We start from the raw sequence: 12,491 nt of genomic DNA on the forward strand, positions 1-12,491 counted from the left end.
TCATCTGCAAATTGGGGACCATCATTTCTACCTCATGGGGTTGTTGCATTCTTGTGTGTCTAGAACAATGCCAAGTACACAGTGGTCACTCTAATAATCATAGCTATTATTATTGTTAATATAATTAGAACATCTCTGACTTCTAAAAAGTTGTTTCTTGCAATGACTCAAGATCTATGTCCTGCAGTTTCTCATTCGGGTCTAAGTTTTGCTCTCTGTACCAGCAGAACAGATAGATCTCCTTCATGTTCATATTCTTTTTCATGCAGTCCTCCCTCTTCCAGCCTAAATATCCCCATCTGTCTTTGCGGGACAGGGTGCCTGGTTTCCTTGCTCTCCTGGCTGTCCTCTCTTAGTCAAGTTCCAGTTGTGACTGTCTACTACAGGTAAACCTCTGGAACAGGACTTGAAACCCCTGTGTGTGCTGAGGCCAGTTCCTTATCCCTGTTTCTCACATTATCACCTTAGACTATGATCTTGGTTGACTCTTTTCTTAGAGCCTTTTATACTTCTTCCTTCCAGCCCGTGCTTCCAAATTCAACACCCTATTACCTACTCCTTCGTGGACTTCACCTCTGGCCTTTCTGCTAATCCCACCAACTACAAACATCTGATCCCAATCACTCTCCCCGCTCTATCTCTAGGCTCTGTTGTCACCCAGGTGTTGCTCTAATGCTCCTGGAGACCACCTGCGTTAAGTAATCCAACTGCCCCCCACCCGCCTCGCCTGGGCATCTCTGTTTTCCAAGTGCACTCCTTGGCACTGCCAGGGATCTGCTTCTTGCCACCCCCACTGCCACTTCTAATCTCACCACCGCCTCTGCTGTCTGCCACTCTTTCCTCTTCTGTCTGAGTTTCTTTCTTTCTTTCTTTTTATTTATTTTTTCCTTCTCTTTGTTATTGTCTGCTCTCCCCTTTCCTGCCACTACTTCAGAATGTCTTAGCTTTGACTTCTCAGGGACCAAAATCCTGCCTTCTGGCTAGCCGGTCAATCAGAGTTTAGCCTTCCATCTCTTCAGCCCAGCTATTTTTGGTCCCTGCTTGCACTCTGAGATTCTTCTCACTTTCCTCTGGGTTTACACCTCTTTCAGCACTTAGAGGGTGACAGACATCTTAGAGTTGGTTAACTGAGCTGTCAAGGTTAGACTTGTGCAGCCGGTGATTGATTAATGGATCCAGGTGTAAAAAGACAAATGGTAGGTCATTCTGTTTGAAACTGAATAAGACTTTCTTCCTTTAGTAGATTTTTATCTTTTTTCAAATGGGACAATGGAGCCTATTGCATCATCAAGCAACCACAATAGGTTGAAACTCAGCAAATGATTTTTCAACCTCTAATAGACATGAGGAATTATGTGTGGTGCTTTCATGTGTGTTACTCATTAAGCCTTCCCAAGATGAAATCCTTCCTTGATACCCAACAGTGCCTCCCAGCCCAACTGTTCATTCATTCATTTATTCATTCATGAACTCAGCGATTATTTATTGGGCCAGACACTGCACTAAATGTTGTAGCAAATACAAATATATATATATATATATATATATATATATATATATATATATATATATATATATATATACACACACACACACACACACACACACATATATAACACATTCTGTGTTTTCCTGTAACTTAATCTAGCAGGGGAAAATAGACATCAATGAATAGGTATGAGATATGTAATTGTTGTGTTAACAGTGATATACACAAAGCAAAGCAGAATGAGGGAAGGTTACCCACTACCTCTGTAAGGGAGAATTAAGGAGAGTTTAACACAGGAGTTGACCAAGCTAGGACTTAAAGGATAAGGAGGAATTTGCTAACATGGATAAAGAGAATTGACTTTGGTGGTACACCCCTGTAATCCCATCAATTTGGGAGGCTGAAGCAGGAGGATTGCCAGGTTGGGGCCAGCCTCAACAATTCAGCAAGACCCTTTCTCAAAATAATAAACAAATAAATAAAAAGGACTGGGGATGTAGCTCAGTGGTAAAACACCCCTGGGTTAAATTGCCAGTACCAAAAAGAGACAGCAGGAAGAGTCTGAGAATGTGAAAGGGCAAGGAATGTTTGGGAACTGGTATGAATGGGGTGTAGAACACTTGCTTCAACCTCGGGGGTTTCTGTCCAGAGAAGTCAGAGAATTGCTAGGGCACAGAGCAAGTGAGTGGCAGAAACAGGTAACCAGAGGAAACTAGAATTGTTTGGTCTCCGATCATATTTCTTGGCTTCCTACCCTCTAATAAACTCTCTCTCTCTCTCTCTCTCTCTCTCTCTCTCTCTCTCTCACACACACACACACACACACACACACACACACACTCTTTTTCTCCCCACACCTCACCAGCTCTGTCAGTGCCCTGTTCCTTGGCTTCCATTCTGTCATTTGACCAGCCCTTCCCTCTCCCATTTCCCCTCTTAAGAGGTCTGCCCCAAACTCTAAAGATTGTTCCCGGTATCCTTGGGAGGGCAACAAAATCCAAAGAAGGCACTGGTACTGCCCCCATGACCACTGTGTGTCTGAGTCATTCCAGCTTTTGGTCCTGGCTCAGATGTGTGCCTTAATTTTCAAGGAAAAAACATAACTTGGTAATCTGAAGGATGAAAAAAGTAATCATTACTTTCAAGCACCACCATGCTCAACATTTAAGCCATAAATGTGGAGCTATAAATCTGACTGAAAGTTTCCTGGCAGAAAAGCCAAAAGGAAAATCCATTGGTTTACCCGGTATTCCCTTTCTTACACCTTAAAGCTTCCAGAATCTCCTCAGGGAAGACATTTTCCTTGAGCTAAAGCTTAGTCCTAAGAAAGTCTAGTGACAGGGTGAAGAGTATGTAATCCAAGTTAGCTGTCATTTCAGCCACCAAGTACCAGACCCTCTGCAAGGCTGCAGGTCTTTGTGAGAGATAGTGATGTCTGTCAGATCAGGTGGGCAGCGACCAAAGGAGGCAGATTTAAAAGGGCCGCTGATCGAGGCTTTATTAATATGTCACTCCCGGGCTGAACTCGATCATACCCACAGAGTGGACAGGGGAAGGGTCTGAGGAGAAACCGCGTGGAAGCTCGACCTGACTGGACTTTTGTGGGGCTTACAGCAGGAAGGGAAGGGCTTGGGACAGGAAAAGGTGTTTTTAGGGTCCCTTGTCCCTTTGGAGTTGGTCAGGGGAGTTGGCTGAACTCCAGGATTGGCCAGGGGGTCCTCCTGATTGACAGGCGTTAGTCAGGAAATCTGGCTGATTGACAGGCGTTGTTGCCTGCATCTGATTGACGCTCTTTTCCCCACGGGAGCTGCTTTGTTCTAAGTCGCCACCAAGTTGCCACCACTGACCTAACAATGTCCATAAGTTGCCCAATAGAAAACAGTCTTGACCATGATGGATGTACTAACCTCCATTTGACCCAAAAGGACTCTTGGTCCAGGTCCAGAGCAGGATGACTAGATTTCAAAAGACAGAGAAGGAGTCCAAACCATGTTTTCCATTCAAATTTACAAAATATACCAGAAACACCATCTGAAGGGATAACAAATACATGCCGGGTGGTTATTAGGTAGCAAGTACATTCACTCATTTTATCTTAACAACAACTCTGGGAAGGAGGAGTTTTCCAAATAAGGATATTGGAGCTCAGTTTGCCCAGGGCCACAGCCAGGAAGTGGGGAAGTCAGGATTCCATCTCAGGTCTGTGTGTCTTTCTAACTGTACTACCCTGTTTTTTTTGTTCTGAAAATTCTTAAAGTTTACATAGAAAAGGGAATATGATGTGACATTCTGAGTGGGAGGGGCAGAGAGAATCTGGTGCAAGGATTTAATGCTTTGATGATATGACTTAATCTAGGGATGGAAGCTGGAGAATGCAGGTGAATGAACGGATAACTTGTCAGTTTCCCTGCTACTTCCATTTTTAAAAAATTTTTGTTTTAGTTGTAGTTGGACACAATACCTTTATTTTATTTTTATGTGGTGCTGAAGATCGAAGCTAGCGCCCGGCCTGTACTAGGTGAGTGCTCTACCGCTGAGCCACAACCCCAGCTCCCATACTTCCATTTTTTTTGATATTTCACTTGAGCTTTTTGGCTGGTCCTGGGTCATACTCAAGTCAGAAGCAATTCTCTGTAATATGAACACAAAGCACAGCAGGACTTTCTGTAATGTGTCTACTTTGTGAACAGGTAATTTTATGTCATCTCTTGCTACTTCCTCCTTGACAACCTCTTCGCTCATTGCCACCACCATCCCAAAGTCCTAGCCAATTTAAATACTGCTCAGAATTTAAATGCCACACTCTCCCCAACCTCCAGGGAGTTGCACATGCTGTAAAAACTTAGCTCAAATCTCACCTCCATCTGCATGACTTCCCTGAGCTCTCCTTACCCCTCTGCCCCTACAATAAGACACTCCTCTCTTTTCTTCCATAGAACACACCTGCTTTGTAGCACTATATGTATGGGTTTATTTGTCAGTCCCTGAGTTTCCCTTATTCATCATTGTATCCAAGGAACCTTGTACAGTGCCTATCATGTAATAAATGCTCAATAATATTTGTTGAATGGACATACTAAACAGCTACTGTGTGCCAAGCAGTGTCCTGGGCACTGGATATACTGAGATGAATAAGACATAGACCCTTTCTTTGAAGAGCTTAGTCACAGTCTGGTGGAGATTGATATGTAATGATTGGAGCCTAGCATTATAAGATCCATAAAATCTGTAATAGAGAATTTGGGTAGCACAGAGGAGAGGAAAAATAACTTAGCCCGGGAAGTCTTCCAGAGGTAGTAATTTATGAGCTGAACATTAAAATCTGACCAAATTAAGAATACTAGGCAGAGAGAAAAACATGTACAAAGACATGAAAAAAGAATCAATGTTTGGTGAAATGCAAGAAGTATTGCAATTCTGTGTCATCACTCAGAATGAAAAACATGTTCCAATTCCAAATGCGAGAGAAGTCAGGTTGTCACTCTGACTTTATTATTCTGACAATTTTATTTCTAATCAGTCAGATGAATTTTATCACAAGGCAGTGAAGATATTATAGTCACCTTTGGTGAAATAAAGAATAACTTATTTCTAGTTTCCGGTATGCCTTCTTCCAAAAATAATTTGATTTGACTTATAATAAAAGACGTAGCCACAATAAGCTTGTTCATATAGAAACAAGAAACAAAAATCATAGATAGAAAGGGAATGATACCATTTCCCAGGGGGCGTTCCCTTTATTCACTCACTTAGTATGGAGATGTTCCTCTGAAGATGGGCAGAGAATAAGGTTTTCTGGCTGAAAGTCTGGCTTTAAAAACGCTCCTGAAAATGCTTGTGGATTCTGTAAACATATGGATATTTTCCTCATTTTCTAATGGATACCACAAATATTTCCTAATGCTCCCATTTATTCAGGTTTTTGCTCCTTTATCTTTTTGATGGGAATAACCATCTTTACTCTGATATCTTTCAGAATCATTGCTTGTTTGAGCTTCTTCACCGTAACTTCTTTTAGATTCTCTTGCCTTCTTAAAGTTTTTCTCCTTTAAAAAAATATGACTCTATGCATAAAACTTAGAAAACAGAAAAAAACAAAAAGAACAAAAGTCAGAAGTTTCTTGATACTCCACCATTGAAAAACTTTTAAAAAATTTTTTCGGTATTGCAGTTCAAACCCATGGCCTCACACGTGCTATGCAAATGCTGTACTGCTGAGCTACACTCCAAGTTCCCCGTGATACTCTAACCAAAGATATTCACAGCTAATTTAATTTTTTAGTGCATTATATCTATACATAATAATGGGGTTCATTTTGACATTCATAAATGCATATGACATGGTTTCATCCATTTCAATCCCTACTACTTCCTCTTTCCCTCCTCTGTTCCTGCCGTCTGAATTTTTTTCTTTCTTTCTTTCTCTCTCTCTTTTTTTTTTCTTTCAAAGGGGGTTGGGAGTGTAGCTCAGTGATAGGAGTGCACTTAGCATGTGTAAGGCCCTTGGTTCAATTCCTGGCACTGCAAAAATAAAAATAAGAAATATCATTGACATCATTTCAGACTTTCAGAAAAGTTTTCTAGAATGGGAAAAAAATCCTAAATTTCCTTCACCTGGATTCCCCAGCTGTTAACATTTTACTATATTTGTTTTATCTAGCGATCTCTCTGAATGTATTTATGTATTTATTTCTGAACACATTTAAGAACAAGTTGCAGACATCATGCACCCTTATATAAGCCTAAATACTTCAGTGTATAGTTTCTAAAAACAAGAAACTCTCTTACATAATAGTTTTTTTTTCCTATGCATCTATTATTTATTTATACTTAAGCCAAAGAAGGCTTTGTTTTATTTATTTATATTTATAATGACTTGCTTTAGAGGGGAGGTGGTTTGGCAATAAAAAATTATATAATTTCCTGCCAATAGATACTCTACCAATGTAATTCTTCATCAGACTCTGACTTGAGACAGGAAGGATTTCTGGTGCAAAAATTTCCCCAGACTACTCTACTTCAGAAAATGAACTGTTCTTGTACTCCTGCATGTGAATCTTGTATCAGTAGAAAGGAGTGAATCATTGAAGAGGCAGGGCAGGGGAAAGCTTTGAATGCAAATTTGTTCTGTAGCCAGTAGAGATTTAATGAAAAGTTGACGGCAGGGGAGTAAGCCAACAAAAGCTGTGTTTTCTGGAGATTAATTTGACATTGTCTCCAGGATAGGAGGAGGAAGGAGGAAGAAATCAAAACAGGAGTCCATAAGTGGCTTGGGTAAAATGATCCCTAGTTTTAAGGGCGAAACTCTGCCCAGGTAGAACAGAGCCTTCTCCCCATAATGCATCCTTTTCTCTCACATGTCTTTCAGAACTGGTTAAAGTCATATGGCTATCTGCTTCCCTATGATTCACGGGCATCTGCGTTGCACTCAGGGAAGGCCTTACAGTCAGCAGTCTCCACTATGCAGCAGTTTTACGGGATCCCAGTCACCGGTGTGTTGGATCAGACAACGATCGAGTAAGACTTGCGTAGGACATTGTGCCTTTGAACTTTCTGGACTTATATTTGGGTTCCCGTTTGTCACGGCCTTTTGCACACACCATTCCCATCCTGCCTTCTTATCTTTTACTCCTGCAGTGCCATCCTGGGAGGGAATACCCCAAAGTGCCCTTTCCTGTGTAAGCTGGGGGTTTTCTGGAATGGAAGTCCCAGCTCTGCCATTAACTTGCTGTGTGGCCTCGGAGACAAGTTGCTTGATCCTTCTAGGACTGGGTTTCTTTGTCAGTACACTGAAGGGCTGTGCTATAGAAGGTCTCTTAAATCTCCTCTGGTTTCAATAACTCATGGTTCTACTGGACTTCCCTGAGATGTACCTATCTCACTTGATACAGAAAAGTCTTGGATGATAATGGGTTAGCAACTCTTGTTCCACTTTTCCCATTTACCAAACCTATGCTGAGTGCCTGTGTGTGCCACGCAGTATGCTTATCCCTGGCATCCTGCCCTCCAGAGGCTTAATGTGTAGTGAAAAGCATAGTCATCTGGCCACACCTGTCCTAGGGGACAGTCTCAGGGAGATACTTAGGAGGTGGGAGCAAATCAATCAAGCCATGAGGATGGTTGCCATCACTTAGGGAAGGCACAAAGAGGAGAGAGAAAGGATGTGGGGATGGACAGCTAGAGAGGTGGAGGAAGCCCTCAGTGACATGATGGTGTAGCAGTGAAGAAGACACAGTCAGCAGGGTCAGCTGCTACAAAATGCTCCAAGAGGACAGTGACTGAAAGGCACCTGCTGGATTTAATAATAAAGAGATTATCAATAAGATCAGCAGAATGCTGGAGACAAAGTCAGATGGCAGTGAGAAGAAGGTGAGGAGCAGAGACGGCAACTGGAGGGGAAGTTTTTGAGAAGCCCAAGAGTGAAGGGAAGGAGAAATGGGTGATAGCCAGAGAGGAATGAAGTTTTGTTGCAGATGGGAGAGAGTTGAGTATGTTTCTCTTTGTTTGAGAAATATCTACAGAAGCTATTCAAGCTATTTGAGAGGCCAGTTCACCCCCAGCGTGGTGGTACACACCTGTTATTCCTGCAACTTGGAAGGCTGAGGCAGGAGGATCACAAACTTGAAACTAGACTCTACGACTTAGCAAGATCCTGTTTGAAAATAAAAAATAAAAAGATCGGGGGGAATCTGGCTCAGTAGTAAAGTGCCCCTGGCTTCAATTCTCAATACTGGGAAGGAGAAAAAAAAAAAGTATAGAAGACAACAAGCCATTCACTCCATTGGAAAGAACTGGAGTGAAGTTCCAAAGGTGGTGGTAAAGGATCGGAGCCCAAGCTCAGGTGGAAGCAGATGACAAGAGAGTTAGCAAGGATCAAAATAGGCAATGCACCCAATTGTGGAGCAAGGATCAGTTCATCCCTTTGGAAAGTCACTCCACCGAATCATCTCTCTGATCTCAGCATGTTCATTTGCAAAGGGGAGTGTTGGATTATGGCTCTCAAATTCTAGATTCCATTATTCTAAGCTTCTAAGCTTTAAAAACTTGGTGAGTCTGGGATTTTATGATCCTAAAATTCTGTTCAAACACTTACTATTCCTAGGATTTTTGATTGTGAGACTGTGAAGTTCTGAGATAGTATGTTTGAAGACTCCTATGATGTGTGTGGACTCCTTTGGCCCTGTGGTCTCACGAGTGATCTGGTTAGAGAACCTGACAGTCTTTCCAGGCAGAGGTTATTTTGAGGGCTTTGCACAGGCCTCATGGCAGTGCATCCTGGGCCAGGAGCACTGGTATCTCTGCTGAGGCACCACCTGGCCTTAGATTTTGCTATGTTCCAGAACACCCCAGGCCTGTTGGATGAGGTTCAGAGAGTAGCAGGTGGACAGGGAAAGGGGGAGGCAGAGGGAAGTATCTGAGGGAAGAGGATGGCATTTCCCATTCTCAGTTCTTCCTGCGACTCTTTGTAGAAAGGCAGGGAGCAGTGTTCTGGAAGCATGTGAAGGAGGAGGCTGCTCACCCTCCACACCAGAGTGGGATGGGTGTTTGGGGTAGAATTCAGAGACCTGAGTTTTAGCTCCAACTCTGTGACCTTGGGCAATTGCTGCCTTTCTCTGGGCCTGTTTCCTTCCCTGGGGTCTTTCCAGTCTGGCCCTGCCTTTCAGCAGTAGAGGTGGCTCTTGGTTCTCTTCCCAGGGACTGTTGGTAAAAGGAAGCTAGATTAGCAATTTCAAGTACTATTTTTGAATGTCTACCTTGGGAAATGTCACACATTTATTCAATCACTCATTCATTCTGTCAACAGCAAAGTTCATCTAGCTCAACCTTGTGCTAGGTTTTAAGAGAAAAAAATAAAAACCCCAGTCTTTGTTTGATAAATTACATTAATTAATTAATAGCTTATTCATTCAGCTAAGTTCCAGTCCTGCCTTACTGTTTTCAATGTTTTACAAGTTACTTGATTTATCTTTGTATCTTTGCCTGAAAATGGGGATAATAATTTCTCATTGCCTCACAGGATTGTTTTAAGAATCAAAACTTCCAAGCCAGGCACAGTGGTACATACCCTGTGATAACAGCTACTTTGCAAGCCAAGGCAGGAGGATTGCAGATTGAAACAAGCCTGGGAAATTTAGCAAAGCCCTCTCTCAAATTTTGAACTAAAATAAAAAGTTCTGGGGATGTAGCTCAGTGATAGAGAGCTCCTGGGTTCAATCCCCAGTATAGGAAAAAAAATTTTTTTTTTTTTGTGCCAGGATTTGAACCCAGGAGGGCTTAGCCACTGAGCCACATCCCCAGCCCTTTTTTTTTTTGGCAGGGGGGGGGGTACTGGGGATTGAACTCAGAGGCCCTTGACCACTGAGCCACATCCCCAGCCCTATTTTGTATTTTATTTAGAGACAGGGTCTCACTGAGTTGCTTAGCACCTTGCTCTTTGCTGAGGCTGGCTTTGAACTCTCAATCCTCCTGTCTCAGCCTCCCAAGCCACTGGGATTACAGGCGTGCGCCACCACACCTGGCTCCCAGCCCTTTTTTATATTTCATTTAGAGACAGGGTCTCTCTGTGCTGCTTAGGGCCTCACTAAGTTGCTGAGGCTGGCTTTGAACTTGGGATCCTCCTGCCTCAACCTCCTGAGCTGCTGGGATTACAGGCACATGCCACCTCACCTGGTGGAAAATAAAAATTTAAAGAAATTCTAGCATTGTTTGAGGTCAGCCTGGGCAATATAGTGAGACCTTTGTCTCATAAAAATAAAATTCTCAAAGAATATTAATACTGTGAAAATTATAAATGTCTAGAACAAGGAATGGTATTGCTATCATTGTATCTATTATCATTGGTTTATGAGTATGGGTCACTCTCTAAGCAATGTAAAGCACACAAAGATGAGTAAAACCTGGTTAATTCCATCAAGGGTCTTTTAATATTTGATCAAAATAGCCTGTTTTCTTGTCTTCACATTGCCAATGGCAACTGCTTTTAACAGCTGGAAATGAGGTCAGACTGTTTTTCCTTCCAGCAATGCTGAGGTGTAGTTTAGCGGATTGCCATCCTCCTGGTGGAGAGTTCTGATTCATTCATTTTGTCAGTCAGTCACTTAACAAACCATTACTCAGCCCCTTCTGTGTTAGGCACTGTGCCAGCCCTGGGGATACAAAAACTGTTCCCATCCTCATGGAGCTCAGAATCTGATGGGAGAGAAAAAGAATAAAAAAGAATGCAAATATATAATTTCAGGGAGTGATGAATGCTATGAAGGAAAATTAAGCAAGATAAGTGGATAGGATGAAATGGGGAGGTTATTTCCGATGAGAGGGGCAGGAAAGTCCTCTTGAAGGGCAGAGGCCTAATGAAGAAGAAGTGTTGCAAGTGGAAGAAATGGCAAATGCAAAGACCTTGGAGTGGGAATAGGCTTAGCAAGTCCAAGGAACGGCAAGAAGATTGATGACTGAGCACAGTGTATGAGGGGCAAAGGATGATGGCTGTTGAACAGGTAGGCAGGGCTAGATTGGGCCAGACCTGTTGGCCAGTGTGTTTGGATTTTGTTCTAGATGTTTTGGGAAGTCACTGAAGGCTTTACCCCATGGAGGGCCGTGATCTAATTGCATTTAGGGAGACTTTTCACATACACTCCTCCCTTTGAAACTCTCTGCAACCTACAAACAGCAAGAACTATAATTCTCAATTGCAGATGAGAAAACTGAAGTTCTCATTGATCCAGTCACTTGCCTGGTCCTAGATTAGGGGTGGAGCTGGAACTTATCGGTTCTGGAACTCAAGCCAGTTCTCCTTATTCCCAATCTCTTATTCAGCAATGTTTCTTCATATTTTGTTGCAAATGAATGAATGAATCAATCTATCAATCAAATTCCTGTTGGGGGTCATTCTGAGCCAGGATCCCAGAGGATGGGGATGCACACTGCCTTTCAGACTGGGACTGGGGACTATGCAGTACCTTCCTCAAGAGTAAAATGACCACAATATATTTGTGTGTATGTCCTCTCTCTGCCCAGGTGGATGAAGAAACCCCGATGCGGTGTCCCTGATCACCCCCACTTGAGCCGAAGGCGAAGAAACAAGCGCTATGCCCTGACTGGACAGAAGTGGAGGCAAAAACACATCACCTACAGGTGCCTTGACTCCCTCTCCATCCCTGGCCATGGTGCCATGCCCACTCTGTTTTTCCTGTCTGAATATCAGAAGCTTACACAGTAGATGTTCGGAATTTGGACAGGGTCCATTTGCATGGGCATTAGGACCAGATGTTGAGAGCCTGTGACTTTTCCTTCCTTGTGGCTTCTAGAGGATGCTGACTCCAACTTTAGGTTTTCAAATTGACCTCGTCCTTTGGGGGCTCATTAATTGTATTCTGTTCAGACACCTGTAATATTTAGTTACAGAAAGTGGAGTCTGGACTGTTCAGTAACTCTCAGCTATATGAGGACCCATGGCAGAACTCGTTCTCCCTGTGAGTGCTTGTCAAACTCCACTTCCTCTGAACTAGATCCCTTCCCCACCCCAAATTAGCCTGATAGTTTTCACTCGAGATTGCCAACCCAGAATCCCAGTTGTTTCTTAAGGAATATAAAAAAATAAGAACCTGAATCACAACAGTGTCACTCCTTAACTGTCTGGGAGGGTCAAGGCAGAGCAGGATCAGTATCCAAGTCAGACCAAGTGGACTGAGAGCAGAGATGATGGAGCTCATCACAGCAAATTCAGAAACCAGAATTCAAGTGGGACTGGGGCAAGGACCAGGCATAGGGCAGGCTCAGGTGGGCTCTCACTGGCATCTCTCAAAGTGCTGATCCATTTTGGTGGATTCCCTGGATACAGGGGAAGGACCTAAGACAACAATCCTTAGAGTTAAACTAAGGGCTCTCCTACTGACAAGCTGTTGAGAATAGGACTTTTTCCAAGAAATCTGACAAGAAAAATAAATTTAAGAAGAATCTGGGTTAGAAAGTGGCTAGGTTCTTGGGTCTCCTGAAGAGATTAAGT

The 12,491-nt window shown here is 42.8% G+C and overlaps 1 protein-coding gene across 1 annotated transcript in view; it reads left to right on the forward strand.

Moving 5' to 3' along the window:
• Positions 1 to 12,491, forward strand: part of Mmp24 (matrix metallopeptidase 24) — a 41,240-nt gene that overhangs the window by 11,535 nt on the left and 17,214 nt on the right. Inside the window, exons 2-3 of the mRNA XM_046433069.2 lie at positions 6,858 to 7,006; positions 11,504 to 11,620. Of these exons, the coding sequence (XP_046289025.2) occupies positions 6,858 to 7,006; positions 11,504 to 11,620 (266 nt within the window). The remainder of the gene's footprint in view (positions 1 to 6,857; positions 7,007 to 11,503; positions 11,621 to 12,491) is intronic.

The sequence above is a fragment of the Marmota monax genome, unplaced genomic scaffold (genome assembly GCF_021218885.2).
Source record: "Marmota monax isolate L192 unplaced genomic scaffold, Marmota_monax_Labrador192_F-V1.1 WCK01_AAM20220418_F8-fsc00014, whole genome shotgun sequence".
Classification (NCBI taxonomy): domain Eukaryota; kingdom Metazoa; phylum Chordata; class Mammalia; order Rodentia; family Sciuridae; genus Marmota; species Marmota monax.